The sequence below is a fragment of the Podarcis vaucheri genome, assembly GCF_965113315.1.
Source record: "Podarcis vaucheri genome assembly, chromosome: 6".
Taxonomy (NCBI): domain Eukaryota; kingdom Metazoa; phylum Chordata; class Lepidosauria; order Squamata; family Lacertidae; genus Podarcis; species Podarcis vaucheri.
In genome coordinates this window covers 66,902,096-66,928,153 of record NC_138764.1, presented here as the reverse complement: position 1 = coordinate 66,928,153, position 26,058 = coordinate 66,902,096, and the positions used below count along the sequence as shown (strand labels likewise).

General features: G+C 44.8%; 1 protein-coding gene across 1 annotated transcript in view; it reads right to left on the bottom strand.

Moving 5' to 3' along the window:
• Positions 1-24,083, bottom strand: part of RASSF5 (Ras association domain family member 5) — a 113,256-nt gene extending 89,173 nt beyond the window's left edge. The window contains exon 1 of the mRNA XM_082228361.1: positions 23,351-24,083. Within this exon, the coding sequence (XP_082084487.1) occupies positions 23,351-24,041 (691 nt within the window). The 5' untranslated portion in view covers positions 24,042-24,083. The remainder of the gene's footprint in view (positions 1-23,350) is intronic.
• Positions 24,084-26,058: the final 1,975 nt, after the last annotated feature.

Sequence of the window (26,058 nt, the reverse complement as noted above, 5' to 3'; positions counted from 1 at the left end):
GAATGTCCATTTCAGGGTTATTTTAACACATCACCAATATGTATACAAGATGCAAAGCAGCACACACAGACAGCAACAAGACAGTAAATAAATGTTTTTACTCCAGCACACAGAAATTCATTCCCATCCTTACACACCAGGGGTATTGCTAAGTACTTAAAGCAATCAAAATATGGGTATGGCATGACATAAGTTTGCATGAGCTGAGTTATTATGTCTCTGAGGTGCAAATTAAGACAGCAGGTAGTGAGAGGTCTCATTGGCATTAAGCTGTGCTACATGCCCGACAGTCTTATAAGCAAAGGGGGGGGGAATAAAAAATTGGGAGGAAGGAGTAGGAACTGTGAGGCCTAGTGCATTAGGATATGAGAATCCTTGGCTGCCCCATCACACACCATCTTTGTGCCACATTAGCATCAACAACATACACAAAATGAAAATTTTAGTCCATCCTCTTTATTTTCTCTCCTGACATCTACAATGTATGTAAGATACATAAACAGTCCAAACCCACTTGGTTTATATTTATGACAGCTATAATTCTGCTTGCCTTTGCAAAGCTTACTGTCCCTATATTCCACTATGTTTTTCCATCTAGCAAGGAATTAAGATTAGAGATGAGCAAAACCTTCTCTATAATTCCCACTTCACCAGAAATAACCCTGCATGTTCATGATACTTTCCCATAAAACCAGATATGCAGTTCCCCTGAAACTTGGGTCCTTGCCCCTAAGTGGTTAGTTTGTACACTTTGGTTTCTGCAGGGGGGGCACTTGCCCCCTCAAATCCTAAATGTACTTATTTGTTTTAATGTAGACAGACACACACAAATCCAGCTAGTCAACAATAGGTTTAGCGTGATCTATGAGAGGTTTAGGGAGCCTACTGAGAGTAGCTGCCAGACTTTGACTCTTTGCAGTTTTCTGAAGGAAAACCTTCCTGGGCCAGCAGGCAACTCAGATGAATGCTACCTGTTCAGATCTAACGGTGCTGTGGAAATGTTATAAGATCTGGATACCCTAGAAACACAATGATAATATAAAGAGTTGCAGCATCTTTTTATGATCAGTTGAGGAGCTTGCAGGTACTGCTGGACCTGAACCTGCTTTGAGGGGTAAGTGGGGATGGGGGTGGCCAGAACTAGAAACCAAAAGTAACCCAGCAGAATAGAAACCAAAAGTGATGACAAAGCTTTTGGTAAAATCAGTAGCGAAAAAGCTTTTCTTGGAAAACAAAAAAATTAGTGCTACTGTTTTCATTGGTTGAAGGGTAAGAAAATGGCACATGGGATGTAAATATAAGGTTGCCACAGAAAGAAAGGCAAGAAACAGAGCTGTTTCTATTTGTTTAGTTATAGACACCTGCAACAACTTAAAAAAGCAGAAGACAGCTAGTGAGCCCCAGACATAAACAGAAGATACTGCTTCATCAGAAATCACGGAAGTAGCAAAAGAGACAAAAAATATTCAGGTACAGGCATGGGCAAGGCATGAGAATACCCCAAGAAAAAACTGTACAAACTGAATGACAGGAAAAGCTGGATATAAAGAACCAGGCATACCAACTTCTAGGGGCCGAGGCCCCCAAGGTATTTTTTAAGGGGGTTGAGCCCCCTCAATATTCAGGAGATATTAGGTTCTGCCCCCTGGCATCACACACACAATGTCAGAGCATCATGTAGTGTTGTGCAGCATTGCACAGCATCACGCAATCCCTCAATCTCCTTAAGAAGATAGTGCCTCTGTAAGGAACTACATACCAAATGCAAATCCTTTATTTGATGTGTTATAATTTGAGTTGATTGCACCATGCTGGACCTCTACAGAAAGTTATTACTTCAAGCATGATCATGCACAGCTTTCTAAATATTCTCCTTGGTTAACATACTCTTCTGTTTTGAAAGGGCCTGCATGCCATCACTGTATTTTATTTCCGCACAGGTATTGTTTCACAACTCAAACGAAAGCTCGCCATTTCTCTCTCCAAGCATTGCCATAAAAAGTAATAATTCAATAATTCATGACTGCAGAGAAATGCAACTTGTGACAAAGCAACCCATGTGTTTAATTAAGTCTGAGAAGCTACTAAGAATGATAACTCACTTGGAGGGGGAAAGTGGTATGCCATGGAATTAAAACACTAAGTCTGGTTTAAAAGTCAGTGTTGCAATTGTCACATTATGGCTCCACACTTAATGAATAGGACACTTTTATAGTGCCTTTCTCCTTTACTCCATTTACTCCTTTACTCCAACCAATAGTCAGCATGGATTTCTGAAAAATAAGTCATGTCAGACTAACCTGATCTCGTTTTTTGACAGAATTACAAGCCTGGTAGATGAAGGGAACGCAGTGGATGTAGCCTACCTTGATTTCAGCAAGGCATTTGACAAGGTGCCCCATGATATTCTTGTAAAGAAGCTGGTAAAATGCGGTCTTGACTATGCTACCACTCAGTGGATTTGTAACTGGTTGACTGACCGAACCCAAAGGGTGCTCATCAATGGTTCCTCTTCATCCTGGAGAAGAGTGACTAGTGGGGTGCCACAGGGTTCTGTCTTGGGCCCGGTCTTATTCAACATCTTTATCAACGACTTGGATGATGGACTCAAGGGCATCCTGATCAAATTTGCAGATGACACCAAACTGGGAGGGGTGGCTAACACCCCAGAGGACAGGATCACACTTCAAAACGACCTTGACAGATTAGAGAACTGGGCAAAAATAAACAAGATGAATTTTAACAGGGAGAAATGTAAAGTATTGCACTTGGGCAAAAAAAATGAGAGGCACAAATACAAGATGGGTGACACCTGGCTTGAGAGCAGTACATGTGAAAAGGATCTAGGAGTCTTGGTTGACCACAAACTTGACATGAGCCAACAGTGTGACGCGGCAGCTAAAAAAGCCAATGCAATTCTGGGCTGCATCAATAGGAGTATAGCATCTAGATCAAGGGAAGTAATAGTGCCACTGTATTCTGCTCTGGTCAGACCTCACCTGGAGTACTGTGTCCAGTTCTGGGCACCACAATTCAAGAAGGACACTGACAAACTGGAACGTGTCCAGAGGAGGGCAACCAAAATGGTCAAAGGCCTGGAAACGATGCCTTATGAGGAACGGCTAAGGGAGCTGGGCATGTTTAGCCTGGAGAAGAGGAGGTTAAGGGGTGATATGATAGCCATGTTCAAATATATAAAAGGATGTCACATAGAGGAGGGAGAAAGGTTGTTTTCTGCTGCTCTGGAGAAGCGGACACGGAGCAATGGATCCAAACTACAAGAAAGAAGATTCCACCTAAACATTAGGAAGAACTTCCTGACAGTAAGAGCTGTTCGACAGTGGAATTTGCTGCCAAGGAGTGTGGTGGAGTCTCCTACTTTGGAGGTCTTTAAGCAGAGGCTTGACAACCATATGTCAGGAGTGCTCTGATGGTGTTTCCTGCTTGGCAGGGGGTTGGACTCGATGGCCCTTGTGGTCTCTTCCAACTCTATGATTCTATGATTCTATGATTCTAAAAGGTAAAGGGACCCCTGACCATTAGGACAACTCTGGGGTTGTGGCACTCATCTCGCTTTACTGGTCAAGGGCATGACTAAGCCACTTCTGGCGAACCAGAGCAGCACACGGAAATGCCGTTTACCTTCCCGCCGGAGCGGTACCTATTTATCTACTTGCACTTTGACGTGCTTTCGAACTGCTAGGTTGGCAGGAGCTGGGACCGAGCAATGGGAGCTCAGCCCATCGCGGGGATTCGAACCGCCGACCTTCTGATCGGCAAGTCCTAGGCTCTGTGGTTTAACCCACAGCGCCACCCGTGCCCCTTTACTCCATTTAGTCTCTAGCAAATACATTCTTAGTACTGGTCTTAGTGCTTGTCAGTCTTCCTTACTGTTCATATCTGCAAAACCTTCCCTTATATATTCTAGCGCTAAAATACATGCTAACTAAGCTTGAACCAAAATTCAAGGATCTGGGTTTTATTGTTCTCCAGTGCAAACAACTAGTTCAAAATAAAGAAATGCCAAATGGCTGCAAAAATTGATCATTGACACAGTAAAGAAAATGTTAGGGTTTCAGGAGTTGTTGTTGTAGTAGTAGTAGTAGAGTCAGACATGATTAAACGACTAAACAACAACTTCTGAAACCCTAACATTTTCATCACTGTGTCAGTGATCAATTTTTGCAGCCATTTGGCATTTCTTTGGGGGAGGGGGTTAAGAGCAACACTCCTGTGGTCACTATCACCTCCTGAATGGGCATAATCACTTCAGTGACTTGCTGAGAAAGCTAATTTTAGAAACTCAGTCTATGCTTTAGAATGAAGCCACATGACATTGCTCATGAAGAGCCACTGGAAGCAAGACACATCATTGTACACAGATATTCAAGTGTTGTTGTTTATTTATTTATTTAAAAAACAATATATTTTTTCACAATGCAACTTCAATAGAATAAGCTGCATTCCCAGTTAAAAACAGGGAACTAAATATCCCATGGCCTTTTTATACTGTCTGTGGGAATCTTGATCTTCAATACATTACAATGTAAATATACCATGCAACAAAGAAACATTTTAGCACAATCAGGAGAGCTCACAGTTTATTAAAGTAGCAACACCTGGGTCTATTTTCATATTTGGAAGTGGCAGCAAAGCCTTTATGCACCCCATACATGAAAATCTGTTCTTGAAGGTGTGGCAGGGCTGTCTTAAGCATATACGGCGCCAGGGTGCAAAAATCTGCCCAGCACCCCCCCCGTTGCCCAGTCCCAGGTGTGCAGGAGGGCGGAGCCAGCTGGCCACCTCAGCATCTTGCTGGCTCGGTCGCCTCCAAACTCACAGAACAAAGCTGCCCGCAGAAGAGCCCGTTGCGGCGCTTCAACCAATAGACGAGCTCTTTCCCAGACTCAACTCTCAGGCCTGGCGCCCCTGGGAGTCCAGCACCCGGGTGCCCCACACCCCTAGCACCTATGGGTAAGATGGCCCTGAGGTCCGGTGTCTGCATATAAATTCTGTATCATAAATCATTAAAACTCAATGAGTTGGAACACACCCAACAGAAATGTTGACTAAACCAACTTTTATTAAGATACAGCATACATAACTCTGTTAAGATAATGACATTTGTGGAACCCAAACCAAAATGAAGTAAGTACATAAAACTACTAGACAGAAGCACCTATTCCAAGACAGGTTTCTCCCTGGCTTGTAAAAAGAAGACTGCGAAAAGCAATTATTTGGGCTTGAAATATATATAATTGCTGTAAAATGGCAGACATCATCACACCATGTTTCTAGGAAGGACAAATGATGAAACCCCCAAATAGATTGATGCTCTCATCTTTGTCAATTTAAACAAAGGATGTGATTTAATAAGCTGAATTCAACCACAGAGTCCAAAAATAAATAAATCCCCACACTTACTTAAGACCCTGAAATCAAAATTAGTTGGTGAAAATTCTGATAGCTTTATGCTAGAATGCACAGCAGGATATCACTTGAGTGCAGCTATCCCACTGGCCTCAGTTAGGCTATCCATGTTTGATTGATTTTATTAAATCCATAACTCCATCTCATATTCAGAGGCAAAAAATGAAGAAGGGAAATGATTGTTGAATAATTGTTGGCCTGTTTGAAAGACTAAGGCAGTTCCCATTTCATGCTGTCAGTTGCTAAACCTGGTTTCTTTGAAGGTCATGGGATACCCATAATGATGAAAATTATGGGCAGGCTTCTGCCTGAATACATCACTTATGCAGTCTTACACAGAATAAAGAAAGAAATTGGGGCAGCAAGGAATCAATACGAACTCTGAAGAGTAAAGCGACGTAATTCTAACATATTTAGAGTTGTATATAACCCTTCTACCTATCCTTTAGAAAGGCTCTAAAGTTAGTCTTTTCCCCTTCTCAGAGAGTCTGAGTAACTTGAAAGGTCACTGATGAACAAGGGTAGGCTCATTTAGAAGCAAACATGCCAACCTCACCCTAAAGAACTGGTTAAGCTTCATTTTACAGGTCATTTCCCTATACAAAATATTTAGAAAACTAAGGTTCATTTGGTTTTCTCAATGTACAGACTACTGAAGGAAAAAAATAGTATCTACTCAGCATTTGATGTTCAAAATAACAGAATCCAGGAGGATGCCATTAGCCTCAGCAATAAAACAGAGCACAGAAATATGTCTAATATATTTTCCATGACTTTGAATGTTTTTCAGCCTCTTATACTCATTAGCAGTGAGTTCTAAATGGCAAATGGAACACCAGAAAAACATTTGCTTACAGCATTAAAGTCCATATACAAAATGCCTTGGTAACTCCATTTGCCCAAGTATGATCTGAAAAACACAACATATGTAAAAGGACCAAAATTATGCTTTGAAAATTATTTAGGGACACATTATTACATTTTGAAGTCTAGCATTTGAAACCAAATTATTAGCAAAGAGAAAGTGCAGTTATTTACTGATGTACTACATTATTGAGGCGCCACTGGTATGAGCTGTAACAAAACAAAAAAAGTTCCCATTACTGTAGGTTTTTGTTATACCCATGACTGGACTGCCCAATTGCATCAAAATTTTGGCACTAACAACTTAAAGCTAGAGTACACATTACTGGTAGCCACTACCCCATATCTTGTGATTTATTAGAATCGGTGCAGAAGTTTGTTGGAATGATTTCAACCTACCTTTAGCCAGCAAGGCCTCTCTGCTGGGCCTCTTGAGTTGAAGGTAGAGACCCTCGGACCATGATTTTGACTTAGGGAAATGCCTGAAGATCTTGCGTATTCTCTTTGTTACTAATCCAAAGCAAGCTGCAGCCTCTGCTTTCCCTTCTGTCATTCTTCTAACATAAGATCAATAGCCTTCTCTGGCAAACGCTACCCCGGCAGGCAGGCAGTGCTTGAATGCGGAATGCTATTGGGAGCAGCAAATGCATGTTCACCGGAACTTAAGGTTGCAAAATGAAGAGCTCTCAATATAGTGTTAACTTTTAGCTCCTGCCCTTCACTTTTTTGTTTAGCATTTTCTTAAAAAGCGCACACCACAGTCCTCAAACTTCCACGACTGCTCCTGTAATGCATGGAAAACTTTCTATTTCTGGGGCTTTTTGCCTGATAAGATAACGCAACCTAACGGAAGAGGCTACAGTAATGAGAGAGAACAGGAACCATCCCTTTCTTTGCAAAGCTTCTTTCAAATATTCTCAGCCTGCTGGCTCCTATTTTCTGTCAGCATTTTAGTTTAATCTCAATATTATTTTAGAGTACAATAAAAACAGTAACCTTAATATGCCAAGTAACCTATTTCTTCATCTACAAGGTATTAATAAGTTTAAAACAGGTGATTAGCTACAAATGCAAGGCCAGCTGTTCTGTGGTAAGAAATATATGTCTTTGCACTGTTCTAGAACTAGCTACATGGCATGATATTCCCCCTTTGTTTTTTTAGTGGATTCCTCAGAAGTAAGTCCTACTGAGTCTAATTACTGTATTTTCCACTCCATAAGATACAATTTTTCCCTCTTAAAATCTAAGGGGAAATGTCTGTGCGTCTTATGGAGCGAATGTGTGGTCCCTGGGGCTGGGGGGGGGGCCCAGGCTTCCCCCGCCAGCCCCACAAGCTCTGAGAGCAGCGGGAAGGCTGTGCTCAGCCTTTCTGCTGCTCTCCGACCTGCTCTTTGGGGCTGGCAGTGGGGGAAAGCCGGGCTTCCCCCACCGCCAGCACTGGGGAGCAGCAGGAAGGCTGCGCACAACCTTTCCACTGCTCCTCGAACTTCTCTTTGGGGTTGGGAGTGAGGGAAAGCCGGTGGGGGATAGCCGCTGCCCTGGGGAGGCTTCGCACAGCTATCCTTGGCTTTTGCAGGAGGTGGGGGAAGGGACAGAGCAAGGCTCACTTCCCCCACCTCCTGCAAAAGCCCCCAAGAGCCGCATATTTTTTTTCTTGAATTCCCCCACCCCCCCCCAAAAAAGTAGGTGCGCCTTATGGTCAGGTGTGCCTTATGGAGCGAAAAACAAGGTAAGTGTACTTAGCTGGAGTGGGGAGCCTCTGACAAAAGGGACAAAAGCAGCCCTGCAGGCTTCTCTGACTAGCTCCCCAAACTCTCCCCAGAGGACACCCCACATTGGCCTGCTGTGCCCCCCAAGTGATTTTCCTTGTTTGGAATGGGTCCTTGAACTCCAGTAATGCCTCATGCATGCCTAGATGGAGGATGCAGAGCGGCGTTTGAATGCATTTAAAAATGAGTTTTCTGTACAAAGAGGCAACATTTCCATTCATTGCTCCACCCATTTTTGCCTCTGGTCTCACCCACCATTGCCATGTGGCCCTTGGAAGGCTGCCCAGAATGGAATGTGGCCCTCAGCCTCAAATTATGTTCCCTACCGGTTGCCCACAAGTTGTTGGAAGTAGCCTAAAAGTTGTCGGGAATAGCTATAAAGAACAAGACTGTCAAAATATTGGTGAGCATTGCTGTAATTGGTATGGACATGTCTAGTGGCATACTCAGGTCTACTCATTGATGGACAGCAGTACTACCCATTGAGATGCAATGAAAGGTCAGGCCAGTAATACAAGTTTCTCAGGTGACAGATCTACCTAGACTTCACTTCTATTTAAGCATCAGATCTACCAGACTTGGTAGACCTGTTCCCGGATGCTAGTTAAATTTGACTGGCTTATTTGCTCCCACCACCCCCATCAGAAAAACACCTGCAGACACCCATGAAATACATTTCGAATGCAATCCTATGCACTAAGTCAGTCCCATTAAGTCCAGTGGTGCTTACTGAAGGATTGCAGCCTTAGAACCCTAACTACTACTCTTCTGTAGGACAAAAGGCTCAACCTCTTGTGGCTTACAAAAGGTTCACTCTCCAGGCAATCACATTCACCCTAACCCCTAGGGGGACATTAAGCCTTCTCTGCCCTAGATGAGAATATCCAATCTCTATTGAACAGCTTGGTCAGAAAATATTAAGCCATCAAGGACCAATTTATATAATGGCTATGAAGTGATAAGGTTATCTCAATTAAACGTCCTTCCATTGCCTTTTGAAAGTCAAAACAACTATTTGCAATACCTTATGTAAAATTAAATATAAATACACCAATATTTTCTTTTTGTTTCAATGCTCACATTCATTATGGCCTTATGTTTTCAAACAAGCAATAGACTGAATGGAAGATCTCTGTGAATTTAAATATCTGGCTTCTTAAAAACTGAATAATTATTTTTTTTTCTGAACAAACTACAAAAAGGCAGGAACAAAACAAAGCCCCATTTGCCTATAAACATTAACTGGAAGTTTGTTATTAGTATTTAGCAGTGTATTTGAACTTGACACCAATTGTAACAGGAAACAATAAGCCTAAAAAATATCTGCAAGATAAGAACGCCCATATTATATTAAGAGTGCTGAAGGTGTGCATAATTTTAGCAGGGAACCTACTATGGAAGAGTAAGTATTGTAGCCCCCTTCAATCCAAGTGTATAAACTGGGTGCTACAATGCAAAAGACCCTCCTCCATTTTGTCACAAGATGGATCTCAGCAGCCTGAAGGACAATCAGGACCACCTCATCCAAGAAACTTAGAATATGGGCAGGTCTGTATGGAAGAAGCCTTCCGGGATCCAGGTCCCAAGGTGTGCAGAAATGGGTAGGATGACACCATGAAGTGTTAGAAACTTGGATACATAAGCAAAATGGCTCCTTAAACCAAGGTTACAGCTGCCAAACCAGAATGTCTGGTTGCCATTTTAAGGAAAGTCTTATTTTTCAAATGATGAACTGACTGTGATTACCAGTTAAACATCTGGCTAGTTTAAATGACAACCTTGAGCTAGGTTAAGAATTTAGAGAACTTAAAGAAAAGTCACATTATTCAGGGGCAGTCCACATGTACATTGGCCTGTTCCTATTTTTTATATTATTTGTGACATAGGCCATTCATAACCCAGGAATATTCTTCACAACTGTGAGCAGGGCAGTGGGGTGGGGGAAGTGAAGACAAAAGCGGCTGGGGAAACTCAGCCAGATGGGTGGGGTATAAATAATTAATTATTAATTATTAGCTACAACATTTAACTATAACATTGTTCATTGCTCCTGCTCAGGCTGCCCAGAAAAAGCATTTTGGTTCCTGAAATTCATTCTGATTGTGCAAATAAAATATAACTGATAGAATTCTATAGGGTGTGGTATTAGAGTGTGAAAACAGTCAAGATCCAATGAACCCCAGGCATGTACTGTACCTCCAGATGGTGGAAATGTCAGACACCATCCTGGCATCCAGGCATCTTCACTTGGTTGCAAGTGGCCGATAGACAGGTACAAAATGCCACAGGCACCTTGCTAATTTCAAACACTGCCAATGCATTAGGACAGAGTGGCTAACCTGTGGCCCTTGTTACACCACAACTCCCATCATCCCTCACCACTGGTCATGCTGGCCGGGGCTGATGGGAGGAGTAGTCTAAAACATCTGGAGGGTCACAGATTGGCTGTTCCTACATAGGTCACAAATGCCTGAGCCAAAGACTACATATATACATTTCCCTGGGAACTGGAACCATTTGTGATCAGGATGTCAACTCTTATAGGCTTCCTTGGGTCGGGTGTCTATGCCTAGCAGATGGGTGTCAGGTGGTGAGTAAGGGGAAGCCACATTACTTTGGGGTTGGGGCCAGTGGCACAGTCCCATTTACCCCTTCATACACACAAAGTGAGCTTGTGTTCTGGACATACTTTTGGCTACACTTTGTGTCAACCATGAAGCCACATTTAACTCTCTCCTCAGAGTAGAGCTGTACACAGTCCTGATTGGCTACGCCTCTTCCTTCCTCAGAGCAGCATCATACACAACACTGATTGACTGGCCCCTATGTCACTCATGAACAGAGGCTGAGCTAGCTGCCCTGGCCCCTGGAGCGGTGCACATGCTGTGCCTGCAGGGGTGGGGCTAGATGTCCATGGGACGGGGCTAGATGTCCACGGGGGCGACACCCACACAGCGAGCATCCCAGGGGGGCAGCGCTGTGATGTCACCCCCCCAGGGATGACACCTGGGGCGGACCACACCCATTGCACCCCCCCTTCCTCCCCCACTGCTCATGAAGCAACCGCCTCCATTCTCAGAATAGTTTTTAAAAGTGTAAAAAGCCCAGAAACCTTTAAAAACCAAGCAGATTAGCATGCCATAAATGAGGAGTAGCAGATATCACAATGTGAGGAAGAGACCTGGTCGTGTGTGTGTGTGTGTGTGTGTGTGTGTGTGTGTGTGTTTGTGTGTGTGTGTTACTAAAGACAGGAAGAGTCAAAAGCAGCCACAGCACGTAAAAAAAAAAAAAATCTTACCCACTCCTGTTTAAAGGAGCAATGGCAGAACAGAAATTCTCTAATAGCTATTATTTCCTGCATAGTACTGTCAAAAGAATGCCCACACCTACTAAAGGTATGAGCTGCCTAAAACAAACACTTACAAAAGACAAAGGGGTTATTAAAAATTTACACAGTTCCGTGAATCATAGGGAAGTGTGACAAGAATTGCAGGGCTTGCTTTTAAGGGCAGACAAGAGACAAGGACAGCAACTGATGCAAAGAAGAAGCAGCCACAGCTACCTCTTAAGCCTTGTGGCGAAGCAACTTCCCAATATCCTAAAAAACAAAGCAACTAATTGGACTAAGCAGGTTGTTGTTGTTTGTAAGAGAGCCTGCTCAATGGAGAAGGAATGTGGTATCATGGTTAGAATGTAAGACTAGGAACTGGGAAGACAGGGCTTGAATCCTCCCTCAGCCATGAAGCTCAGTGGGCCAGTCACTGTCTTTCAAGCCTAACCAACCTCGCAGGGTTGTTGTGAGGGTATTATGAATTTAGCTTTCCCCAAGAACTAGTGCTAGTGTGGTCCTCTTCCTTTGCAAGCCATCTTAGCTTCTTACTTCAGTGATTTCAAGTTTGGAGATGTTGACACCTTTCTTTTCAGCAGCTGTCTGCTGCCACAAAGAACCCTCAGCTTCTCTCTTCTCTGGATTCTGGCTGCTTCGCAGCTCCAGACTTTCACAGGCTTGCTAAAGGCTTTTCAGAATCTCTTGTTTAGTTCATTGGCAAATCTCTTCAGTCTCCCAAAGGTTGCCCAACTGAGCTTTCAAAGAGCAGGAGCCTGCGCTTTTTCTGACTAGAACGTCCACTGAAGGACTTGTAACATCCTGACCAATTGGATCCTACTGCCAACTCTCATAACTGAAATCTCACAAAGTTACGCAGTCAGCCTCAGCCACAGTGCTGGTTTAGCTGCAGCTTCTTAACAACCTGTCAATTTAGCTCCCACCCAATGTCTTCCTCTGGTTTCAGCTAGGGACAAAACACACATTTCACTCTTCACACAGTCAACTACGAACAATCCAAAGAGTGTTTGCAACAGAACACACTTATTACATTTGAATTTCTCCTCATAGATGCTGTTATGCAAATTAAAATAAATATACAGTGCTCCAGCAGAGGCTGGATTTCAGGTTGTATAATTGTTGGGAAGAGCATGATTTGAATGCTAAAAACCTCAAGCTCAGGTTCAACCTCAAGAGCCCATGTGGCACAATGGTTTCGAGCAGTGGACTGAGGAGATGTGGGTTCAAATCCCTCCTCACCCATCAACCCCACAAGGCAACCTTGGGCAAGTCATCATTTCTCAGCATGACCTACCTTAAAGGATTATTGTGAGGATAAAATGGGGTAGGGTGGGGGTGGAGAGACTATGTATGCCCGTTTGAGCTCCTTGGAGGAAACGTAGGTAATAAATGGGGTAAATGCAAAAATACTGAAATCCTGGAGAGCCTCTGCCAGCCTGTGCAGAGCAGGGACTGTAGGCAATACTGAACTAGATGGACCAATGGTCTAAGGCAGCATCTTATGCTCCAAACACAATTTCAAGGCAGCTTACTTGAGTAATACCTAACCAGAAAGCAAACTCACTTGCCAAAGGTACAGGTGTAACCAATGCCTGATTCCAATGAAGCATCCCACATGTTATTATATTATTATGAGAGTAGGCATTATACATTCCATGACTCTCCCCTATCAATAACGGCACACAGATTTCCTTAAAATGAGAGAGAGGAGGATATGATTTAGATATCCATGAGGGAGAGCATCTGACACCAAAGATTTGCTTCTGTCACTAAGAATTATGGCTGCACCGCCTGATCTGACTGAGATTCCAGTGGCACATCAAGTTGTGTTACCAGCTGCTTTGGGGTTAGATTGCAAGCAACATGCCACAGACACTCAAGTGGCGCAATCAGCATTTTATGGTCTCTCAAAATGCAATGGTCACACCTGGCTGGCCAGCCATCTGGGTCTGCTGAGGGGGGGGGGGAGCAAATCACTGCATGCACTAACCAGGAAAGCAGAAGAGGAAAATTAGGGGGAGCCTAGGCATGTTTTATTTAAAAAAGGAAAGGCTAATAAAATGATAATTGCAAGCAGTTCAATTCTGGAAGTATTCTTTCAAGAGAAATAACAATCATTCTTTCTCCTTTAAAGCCTGGGCAAGTGAGAGTGTTATTCAGTAGGCCATAGTGAAGAGTTTTCAACTGCAGAGGTGTAGCAGTGATACACATACTTCTACTCAGCAGCACAATACTCTAGAATAATAAGAGAGTGTATATATGGAGCAGCTGCAACAACTCAAATAACATTAACATGCCCAATACCTCAACTAGTTTTCAGGAACAGGGCTGGGGAAAAGGTGCTCAACTCCAAGACCCTTTCACCTGAAGGCCTCAGAAGATTCCAAGCTTCTCAAAATGGAGGCCTCCTATTAAATAAGGACATCCCAAGAATATGCTGAGACGCTGTAAATTGCTCAGGTGGGAACTTATATTGCCTTGCCAATCCTGTGTAGAACCACTTTCACAAACGAAGCTGAAGTGGTCCAGTTTACATTACAAGTAACTCGCAACTTGCCCACATTTAACTTGTGCCCATTCAGCTTTACACGCTTGGCCATTTTTAAAAAATAAAAAGGGATCCAGGAAAAAAGACTTTGGCAATCCCACCCACTTATTGAATCCAGTGTGCTTTGACTCTATGAGACCCTAGCATAAAGCTGAGGGTTGCCTGTACTTCACTTGCTGAATAAATTGACAATTTAACATTTGCCAGATCTGTTTCAACTTCCTTTCCATGCACGTCCTGGCATAATAAAAAAATCCCACCACAAATATTATCTCTTTTTTCCCCAGGGAGCGGTCATACCCTGGGCCCTTCCCAATGTATCCTAAGGCTTACCCTGTGGACCCTCAGTTCCTTATATCAGCTGTGACAAGGGATTTCCCCTTCCCCTCAGAAGAAAAGCAGAATGGATGTGTCCTGGACATCATCATTAATATTGTCCTTTATTTCTATAGTACTTAACATAACCTAAAGAGTATACAGTGGTACCTCGGGTTACAAACTTAATTCGTTCTGGAGGTCCGTTCTTAACCCAAAACCGTTCTTAACCTTAGTGGAGTTCGTAACCCGTAGTGTTTGTAACCCGAGGTACCACTGTACAAATTAATAATGAACAAATTCATGCCTGGTGATTCACATTTAAATATCAGTGGTGCACAAAAAGGAGCTCATTTTTATTTATTTTTAGGTGCATATTCCTCATACAGGACTCAGCAACTGGTTTTGTGGGGAAAGCCCCCTCTCACACCACAACAGGTGCAAGAGGATGCCGGTTCAAGTGAATGGGAGTTTGCAGGCTGGCTTTGTGAACTTGAATAGCCCAGTTTAACACCTTGCCTGCTAGGACCTACTGCCTTCTGCAGCAAACAAACCTTGTCTCAGATGTACCTCTCTGAACTGGTCAGGATTTGAACTAAACATTGACAATGTAAGCAGCCAGCCTCAAAAGCAGTACAGTGGTACCTCGGGTTACATATGCTTCAGGTTACATACGCTTCAGGTTACAGACTCCGCTAACCCAGAAATATTACCTTGGGTTAAGAACTTTGCTTCAGGATGAGAACAGAAATCGCGCGGCGGCGGCGCAGCAACAGCAGGAGGCCCCATTAGCTAAAGTGGTGCTTCAGGTTAAGAACAGTTTCAGGTTAAGAACATACCTTCAGAACGAATTAAGTTCTTAACCCGAGATACCACTTTATCTGAAGGAGTTGTTAAAATAGGCTTGTTCCCCCCAAAGCCTACAGAAAGCAAAAAGTCAAAAGGAAACCATGCACTTGCACTTTTGACATGAGTTCTCTCTGATCAGTACACACCCAGGTTTAATTGTAGCACAAAAAGCAAAAGAGGAATCTGCCCAACACCATTCTTTGGGAAAGGGAGTGTCTGCTGAATGAAGAATGGCATCAAGAAGGGATTTTTTGTTATGATGTGCAGATTTGAAGAGAACCGTTTTAGTTCCCATTAAAAAAACCCAAAAACCACCAAGCAAAAACCCCCTTTCGGAGTCAGCACTTGCTGCTGCTTTTCTTCTGTTAAAAAGAGAGCACAATCTAACAATTTAGAGAATTACTTAGAATAATTAGTTAAGATGTTTGGCACTAAATCTTCCCCGGCTTCGGATACAGACTTTCATCAGTACTGTACTTATATATCCGGGATATGGAATTTGTCTATGTAAATATGTTTCTGCATGCAATTGATAAGAAAAAGCAATTATTGACAACACATACACACTCTGCTGCGGATACCACACCACTCACTATGAAAAGACTATAAATATATATATTTGTATATACATAACTCAAAAACTCAGCTGGAATTCCAAAAAACTTTTGCACCAGGTTTATAAGACAGCTGGTTTCTTTTTCAGCAATTGCAATTTCTTGTTAAGGTTGAAACCTGGCGATCATTAACCATGATTAATGGTTAAGGGGAACTCATGAAAGAAAGGAAGAAAGGATCTGGGACCATTCAGTTCTATGGGTGAGAGAGATAACCGTACCTCCAAGGACGAGTTCCACAGCCAGGGTAGCCCCACAGAGGAGACTCTGTCCTTGACAGGAGAGAAGAACCTCCTCACCCCAATTCAGGTACTGAATTGGCACATATGGAGAAAGATGCTCCCGGAGAGTTGGTGCTATATGAATCCACATTGCTACACTGCTCAGAACTCTCACAGCCACATTCTGAACCAGCTGCCGTGGCTGGACTGTCTTCAAGGGGCAGCCCCAAGAGTCTAAACAGTAGGTTTAGAGAATGGATTACTGTGGCCAGGGTATACAAGTCCAGAAAGGGCCAGAGCTGGAAAGATGGGGTGGAATTCATGCTGTTGTGGACATTCCATCTGCACAAAGATTTCAATGGGGGGGGGGACTGACCAACTGTGACATATTGTTGCAACAAAATCACAGAGCTGTGCATAACGTTGCAGCATTAATATGATGCAGCAGGACCATATAGTGTCCACTGTCTCTTCCAATTGCCCTTCATTTTCAAATGGCTCTGAAAGAACAGATTTGAGCCACAGTCACTCTTCTGTGTCTGCGTACATCGCAGAGAGAAATACTAAAATGGAGATTGAAATTGGAGGGAAAGCCAAAATGTGAAATCAGGATGGCAACAAAGAGGGGTCAGCACACGAACACTTGGCTACAGGAGCAGGAAAGCTCTCCCGCCATGCAGGGAAACAAACTGCAACGCTGTCAGGCTGGAAGAAGAGATGCTCTGAGGCTTGTGCCAGCTCTATCCCTTGCCAAAATGTTGGACTGCAAAGCTTATTAAGCAGCAACATCCAAGCTGGCAGGCTGCCTCGATGAATTTTTTTTTTTTTTTAATAGCTATACATCTTCCTAATGGGCGACAGCGATAGATTGATTGCATGTTTTGCTGGAATCCTAAACTCAGAGATGACAGTCACCAAGTCTCTGGTCAAGAGTGGATGAAATGTTCAGGTCCACTTACAATGAGGGTGTGTGTGTTTTCTTGCCTGTGGCTTCCGAGAGATGCATCAACTCCCTTTATACCCAGAGACAACCACAATAGCGTGCAATGCAGGATAAACCTGTCTACTTAAGCTTGGGATACAAGCTGAAAGGGGGAAAGCATTTTGACACATCTTTTTTCATCAAATCCATCTCAGCAATGAATAAAATGGTGTGCCCATGCAGCCACCACAGCAGCACTCAAACGGCTCATTTAGATGCTAAACTGGAGATTAGTGCTGCACTTGAGCAGGGTCACCAACAGGTTGGGCACAGGGGGTACACATGTACTTGTCCCAAAGCCAACAGTGTTCCTGTTCTCTTAGCTTTTGTTTTTTAAAAAACATGTCAGTCATGGATAGCTCCGTTGGTTAGAGCATGGTGCTGAGAACGACAAGGTTGCAGGTTCAATCCCCATATGGGACAGCTGCATATTTGGGTTGGACTAGAACGTCACTAGATGATCCTCAGAGGCCCTTCCAACTCTATGATTCTGTGCACCTCATGACCCCAGTGAATTGATTAAAGCTTGCAACCCCAAACAGAGAGAAGTACTTAAGGCAAATTAATGGGATTATGTTTCTAACATATTTTTTTCTCCACTCATACATATATCATGGTCCAGTTCATACTAAGCTAAAGATAAGACAAACCATAGCTAAGCATGGTAATTTCCTAGATAATCCACAGGAAAGAAATGTGGCTGCTTCTCTCCTCACTCAGTGCTGCTCCAGCAACGCTACCAAGCCACGGTTTGGCTCTTCTGCATTATCACCAAACCCAGCCCTGTGGTCTGGCAGCTCCAGACCAACCAAAAATGGTACGTCAAGAACAACAGTCTAAGCACAAATCTAAGCCAAACCATGGCTTAGTCCTGAGTAGCAAGGCAGCTGTGGTTTTCACTGCGAATGCACACATGCTGCCACATTCATGCTTAGCCATGGCGTGGAGTATTAAGTGCAAACCAAGCCTATAAACCAGCAGTTACTCTTCAACAAATAGTTCTTGTAGTGACTGTGATTAGGTGCATGAAAATACAATTCAAGGCACTGCAGTATTAGAAAGGCAGACAAGCCTAAGGAATTTTAGAAAGAACAGGAAACAGAAACATATCCTATCACATCCTACTGTATAAATCTATGACATACTAACAATTTAACCACCACACCCAGTTCTGGGCATGAAGATGACGCTGAAAAGATGGGTTTAGTCTTGCCTAATACGGCAAGAAGGTATACTCTTAATTTCTAGGAGCCGCCCTTAACTCTAAAAACACTTCTAATAAAGCAGACTCCCCCAAGAAGATTATAGTTATGTCCAGAAAGCAGAGAAAGTTGGATTAATTAGATTAATCCTCATGGGGAAAATGTTATTTAGCAACTGCAGAGATAAGCTTTCAAATGTTAGCAAATGTTGGATCAAACCAAAAGAAGTATTAAAGACTATGCTTGCTGAAAATAATGGTTCGAATATAATCCATTTAAGACTACATTAGCAGCAATGGGCTCCCTTAAACAGAAAACAGTAAAAATGACTGCACTGGATCTGGAAGATCAAGCAGGAAACACACAGACACATCGTCAAATGCAGGAATGTAGGGTAGTCCAAGACAATTATGAAATGCACAGTGGAATCCTGTATTGAGATGTGATCAATTTAAATTTAGCACTAGCAACAAGAGTGCAAGATCATAGTCACAACCAACAAGGCAGTCCCCACCCACTAAAAGTGGCAGCACAAAAGGAAAATGGATTGGGAGGGAGGAGGAAGAAATGAGCAACCACTGCTACAAGTTCTTCTAATAGCCAGCTGCAGTGGGAAAGTTTGAGGAGGAGAAGCTGACAAAGGTTTCTGTTCTCTCAGCTGTGCCAGTGGAGTAGCCCTGTATCCCTTCTCTTCCCTCCTCTGCTGAACTGAGATCTAATGGCTGCTAAGTGCAGATTAATGATTAGGAGACCAGGAGCTGAGAGCACCTAGTTCAAATCCCAAGTCAGTTTATGGGACAGATTTAGGCAAAAGACACATTCTCAGCTGAAAAACACTAGCAACGTGCTGACCACACACACAAACATGCTTAATGCAAGGAAAATAATGCCCTCTCCGATAGGTGTGTTGAATGTCTTACTTAGAAGAGGAATCCAAAATATTTCATACATGGGCAAATCCACTACCCTGCTGTTTTGCTGTGGGCAGAATGGGTGTGTGTGTGTGTGTGTGGACACAGGTTTTTCTTCTTTTCCCTCCCATCAGCAATTATTATTTATTTGATTTATATCCTGCCCTTCCTTCCAAAGAAGCCCAGGGCAGCCAGAAGAGGAAGCTAACCACACCAGCCCCAGGGTTGGCGGAGAGTTGCCCCATTTCTGCAGGGGTGCCAGGAAAATGGCGCCTATCCCACCCACTACACACCCTGTAAATATGCTAAAGTTATTATGACAATTATGACAATCAGAACTTCTGCCAGGGTAAACAAAAGAATGTATCTTATATCTTCTTCTTTCAAAAAAACAACAACAGGAAAATCTTGTTAAACTCACCTGTACCACATACCCAAAGAAAAAACCTTGAATTTGTTAAAACTTGGAACATAAAAGACTTTAATCCGACCTATCTATCTCTGCTGATTGCTTTTCTGGGAAAGTGTTATCTTTTAGGCCACTCTTAATGGGTGTCATTTAGGATTAATGAAAGCCGGCCAGCATCCAAAGATGGAAAAAAAACCCAAATCATCCTTCCTGAATAATTCATCTTTCTAAATAAAATTTTTTAAAGTATTCCAAGCGTGCCTGAAAGTACAAAGGGAGGGAAAGTTGACAGATTTCCCCAGGGAGGGGACTCCATCATGGAGATGCCACTGCAGGAAAGGCCCCCACCTTCCATAGACAAAAGGTCTCCCACGTCTGCTCTTGTGGCTCAGCTACCGGGAACTGAAATGCCTGAAGTGGATCAGCATGGCCAGTGCTTTTTATTCAACTTTTCACACACACAGGAAAAAGAATAAACCACAACACAAACACACACAGACAGCATTGCAGCATGAACACAACTAGCAAGTACAGTCAGCCAGACAATGTATATCACTCTATTAGCCATTTAAGAATGCAACACGTTTCACTCTTAGGCACTATTCACAGTGCAACCTCCTGTATGTGTACTCAGAAGAAAGTATCATTAAATGCAAAAGGACTTGATCCCAGGTAAGCGTGTACAGAATTTCAGCCTTCATTTTCAACGACTTGGTGGAGTAGAGTCAGTAGCTACCTCTAAGACAAGTGACAATTCAGCACTAAAACAGGAAACGTGTACAGTGGTACCTCGGGTTAAGTACTTAATTCGTTCCGGAGGTCTGTTTTTAACCTGAAACTGTTCTTAACCTGAAGCACCACTTTAGCTAATGGGGCCTCCGCCTGCTGCTGCGCCGCCGCTGCACGATTTCTGTTCTTATCCTGAAGCAAAGTTCTTAACCTGAAGCACTATTTCTGGGTTAGCGGAGTCTGTAACCTGAAGCGTATGTAACCTGAAACGTATGTAACCCGAGGTACCACTGTATTAGCCATAGAAGAGGTCTCAGCCAGGAGCAGCACTGCTCGCAGGAAAATGTTCACATGCTCATCCAGCCATCATAACAAATAAGGAATGGTTTATAAAATGTGCAGAGGCCACTGTCGCAATACTGGGTGCTTTGGTGTTATTTGCAAGTGAAACACAACACATCTGAACAAACCTATTTCAAATCACTAGATCCAATTAAAAATGTATTTCAGATAACTCTGGGACAGGCAAGGGATACAGCTGTGAAGCAAGCTAGGCATCTCTTATGCTGCTCCAGTCTTCGCACACATATCATGAGCCCGTTTATTCATTCCAGGCATAGGAGCCAACTCCCAGGGGCCGAGGTCCCTTTGGCTTCCCCAGTAAAATATTTGAAGAGCCCCCACAAAGTTAATGGGCATTGCCATTCAAATTGTGTGTGTGTGTGTGTGTGCGCGCGCCATGTCATGTGATTGATTGTGCAGGGTGGGGCTTACCTGGTGCCCCCAATATTTTTTTCAATATTTCTGGGCATCTTGAAGGGGCTTACTGGGGTCCTTCCTGCTAGCCCTGCTTCCAACCTCCTCACATATAAGTGCAGTGTTTGGATGGAGCCCCCTCCCCCCTGAAAAAAAATCATTTTTCGGAGCCCTGGAACACATGACCCTCTGTGCATTCAGGTGTAGACATGCAGCCTCTGTATAAACGATACACATGAACATATGGAGGTTGGAAATGGGGCCAGGAGACACAATCCAATGATATTCAAATCATATACCAGCAAATTCAGGTTGTGCCATTGTAGTCGGTTGTCATGTCTTACACAATACACTTCCCTAAAAGATTGGACTTTTGTGATAAGAGAAGGGACAGGAAAAATGCAGTAGAAAGTGTACGGTAACATTTGCTTTGATGCAATGTCATTTACCCTGCCCCCTCCAAAAAAACAAATTAGAGTTAGTGCTTCTGAAATAGCCAATGTCTGACACATGTCCTTGTTATTTTATGAAAGAGCCAAGAATACATTTTCAAATAAAATAAATCAGGACAAATGCTCAAATAAAATAAATCAGGACAAAAGCAGGTGATCTGAAGAGCCCCCAACGAGGTTATGGGGTGTGTGTCAAAAAATAAAAGGCAGACCCTGTTCTGTCTATCCTGGCATTTGCCTACCTGGCCTTTTAATATGTTCACATTTGACTGATATTTTAATTCAATGTTGAACAGTGTTTCATACTTGTACCAGCTGACAAGTAATGGTATTTTATAGCTGGCAGCATGCAACAGCTATTTAGTACTTAACTGTCTTTGTTTGTTAGCATGTAACTGGCTGCACTAGATAGCTTTTAAGATTTGCATGTAATTCCTGCCAAAGCAATCAACAGACTCCAAGTTTCAAAGATTCCCATTTTGAAATAAAATTCCACATTCAAATTAAAATCAGAATTGCCATGTAAAACTCCCAGTGGCAAAATTTAATGGCATACAAGTCATAACTCTGCAAAGGAGAGACAACATCAAAAAGCACAACAGTTCTAACCAAATCATATACAAGTCATGCACAGAACACCCAACTATCATCAAGTGATTTACTGATAGGCTCCTATGGAAAAGGCTGGCCACAGTGTGGTAAACAGCAGCAGTGGAACAGGTTAGTAAATGATCACACAAGTCAGAGAGCAAGGAAGGGAACCACTTGAAGGTTTAAGAGGCGGAACAGCGAAGTAAAATGGAAAACACAAAAGTAATTTCTCCTCCCTAACAAATAAGCACCTTGGAAGGGAACACAGCTGACATTCATCTGAACAGCTAGCAACCTATCTAAAGTCTGTACATCAAATGTTCAGATGTGTTTGTTCTTGGTGTGTTTACATAGGAATATCCCAACAGGAGACTGAATGGTGAACACGAAGTTGAAAAGATTAAGCATTTTAGAGGAACAACGTGCAGAGGGCTTGCAAAACACATCTGCACCAACTTATTAATTGACTGATGTGCTGCAGTTTCAGAATGGAATACTCAAAGGATGTGTAAGCCAATTCGCTAATTAGGATCAAAGAGGGTTGAAATTCTCATAGCGGGAGCTCAAATAGAAGCCAGCAAATAGTCCAACATACCTCATGAAATTTTTAAAAAGGCTCTAGCACTCAGGTCTTGAACATAAATCAGTGCCTGCGCCAGACTTCCCATAAAGCTGCGCTCTCTCCTCCAGGACTTCTAAGTGCTTTGATAGGAATGCAGATCGGATCCAACAAGGTTACAACGTTTATTATCTACCTCGGGACAATAAATTATCAATGTCTTTTTAAAGGCACGAATATCTCCAGTGTCCTACAAAAGGAGGCTCCTTGGCCGGCCATGGTGGAGGAGGGGATTTGCAACAGCTGTTCTGCGCTATGTACGTAGAGAATCAGCGGTCACTCACCTGCAAAAGAGGCGACCTCGGGTGACGGGGTGGGACGGGGGAGAGGAGGCTGGAGAGTTCCTTTGCTCTTAAGGAGGCAGTAACAATTCAGGAGGGATTAGGGGAGGATCGACTGTGTACAAATCAGAACAGGCTGGGCCAGCAGAGGTGATCTGCTTGCCCGCCACGAAGGATGGGACCCCTGCAAAGGTGGGGCAAGGAGAAGCTACCCTGGGACAGGGGGGAAAGGGGGGGTGCCTTCGTTTTAGGAAGGACTGGAGGATCAGCTACCTGCACTGCCTCTTATCACATACAAGGGGGATATTAGGGGGTCATCTTCAGGTCAGGAGCGAGCAGATCCCCACCAGCGAGCCTTTCCCTCGCCTCCGCCGGCTTGTCTAAAGCGTGGGGCTACCCTGTCTACGGGGAGAGGGAGGGGAGGGACCCCTTCGACGTGCAAAGCCGAGCAGAGCCACTTACTCGCGCAGCGCAGCGCCCGCTGCTGCACGGCCTCCCCGCACAGGTCGCACCAGCCCCTCCAGAGCGCGACAGCTTCGAAGCGGTGCCCTTCGCCCTTCTCCTCCCGCACGCGGGGGTCCCGCGGCTGCTCGAAGATGGTGCGCACGTCGGGCAGCAGCCGCGGCGCCGCGGACCTCAGGCGCAGCCGGTGGTGGTGCTGCGGGTGCGGGTGGTGCGGCAGCCCCGAGCGGGCGGGCTTGGCCGCCGTGCCCGGAGACGCCGGGGCCTCGCGGGGGGTGGCGGCGGGAGTCCCGAGCGCCGGCCCGTCGTCCGGCGGGGCGAGCGGGACGCCGTCGAGGAACGCGTCGGTCCTGGGTTGCGCCTCCGGGCCAGCGGCTCTTCCGAGGTGCTGCCTCCAGACGGCGGCGGGGGCGCACGCCGCGTCGCGCTCGGGCGCAGCCTTCCCGTCGTCGCCCCACTGCGCCATGCTGCCCCCCTGGACGTGGGGCGGCTGCTGCTGCTGCTGCTGCTGCGCGGGCTCGGGCGGGTTCCTGCGCCGGGGCTGCGGCAGCGGCTTCAGGTCATTGGCAGCGGAGCGCTTGAGGATCTTCTTCCTCTCGTTGGCGCTGAGGCTCTGCAGGAAGCGCTGCTGCTCCTTCTCCAGCAGCAGCGGGTAAGGGTACTGCCCGATGGCCGGGGAAGCCATGGCCATGGCGAGCAGGCGGCCCAAGCAGCTCCGACCTGCCGGAGGGTGGCCGGCAGCGCAGGCGCTCTTAAGAGGCGGCGGAGAGGGTGGAGCGAGCGGCAGGCAGAGGGCGGGCGGCCTGTCTCCAGCCGCGGCTCTCGGCCGGGCTCCTCCGGCTGCACACGCCCTTTGCGCCGCCGCCGCCGCCGCGCAGTCCGGCGCTCACCTCGAAATCCTCGCCAGCTGCGTGGGAAGGAGAGCGGATCACAGCTAGAGCCCGCGGCAAGGGAAAGAAGAGAGCCGGCCGCCCGAGAAAAAGACTCGCTCAGTTGTTTTAAAACCCTAGAAGAGCAAGGAACTCTTCTTCGTACAGAACGGCAGCGCCCGTTTTCTGCGGATGTGTAAAATAGCAGTAATAAAATAAGGGCGCCTCTGTGCATGTGCAGAGTGCTTTCACACACACACACACACCCTTGCCGTCTGCGGCAACAAGGAAAGCTTCCCGGAGCGCACTGGAAGCTGGTCCGTTAGGGCGAATAGGGCATTGCCCCACCAGTCCGAGTCCACCCCCACCTGCCAGCCCTCTCACTTACAGCCAGTGGGTGGCTCTGCCTGTCATTGTAGATCTCCCTGCCTTCCACCCGACCAGTCCTGGTGGGCATCAGCCAACACTGGAACAGGGGAGGCTATGAGTTCTCAGAAATTCTCAGCCCCATCCTGTCTCCCTTTGGAAAGAAAACTTAGCTCCCATTCTCCTGAAAGGCATAGGCTCTGCAAGGAGTGTGGAGGGCATTTCAGGACAGAGACATCAAGGGGCATTGGCCTTATGCAATTCTAGCCCAGGTGGCAGAAAATGCATTATGGAGGAGCCAGGCATAGTTGCGCTCAGACTCTTTCACCTTCATGCCTAGTGAACCTGCTTATTCACTTCCAGATCAGGGTCTCCCTCCTTCGCAGGATGTGCTGCTTGCTCCACAGAAGTGTAAGCAGGTGCCCACATCTCCCAGAAATTGGTCAGAGGCACAGTGCTGAACATTGTGGTGCTGATTCCCAAGGTAACCAACCCCCAGCATGGGCAGCAGTTAGCACCTACACACAGCCCACTCCTGACACCTGCCCTGGCCCCTCTTTGGAAAATGCATTAGGGAGCTACCATTTTTAATTTCCCACAATGCCCTGGAGGGATGTTACACCCATGGCATTGTGGGAAATTAAAACAGCAGCCCCTGGTCCCAACCACACTGGAGTTGACCCTGCTACCACTGATCCTTTTGACTGTCTGCATTTGTGTTCTAACAGCTCGTTTGTGTTCTAACAGCACTAGCAGGCAAGTTTGGCTTAATCAGCCAAGCCAGGATAGACATTCTCTTACAAACTCTAGCTTGTGCTGCCTCTGGATCATGTAAACCTTATCCAGACCTAATTGCTTACTCGGCTCAGCTAATTTTGCGGATTTAAGCGAGCCCTTTCAGGGAAATTCCAGGCTGTGTAAACACCAAGATAAGGAATCTGCCTCTTAAGAGCTAACATGCTGGATCTGCCTTTCCACCCAAAAGTGAAAGTTTGCAGAGGAAAGTAGATATCACAAAATGAGAGTGACAGCAACCACACTTATAATGCTCCCTACTCTCAGGGAAAGAGAACCAAGAGTCCTGGACACACTCCACTCAGTAACCTCTCACTGCACAACCTTGACCCCCCCACCTCCAAATAATGCCACATGTCAGCATTACTTGCAACAACAATTGCCTTTCCCCTCTGCTCCCCCCATACACAACAGGCCCTCCACGAATAGTCATGGGTACAGAATTCCCAAAGAATGAGTAGGATCACATCATATACAATTTGTACATATAAAATAGTCAATAAGGGATCAAACATGTCCTATGAAGAAAGGTTTGGGAGTTTTTAGTTTAGAGAAAAGGTAAAGGGTAACATGATAGAAATTTATAAAATTCTGCACTGCGTGGAGAAAGTAATAATAATAATAATTTTATTATTTATACCCTGCCTACCTGGATGGGTTTCCCCAGCCACTCTGGAT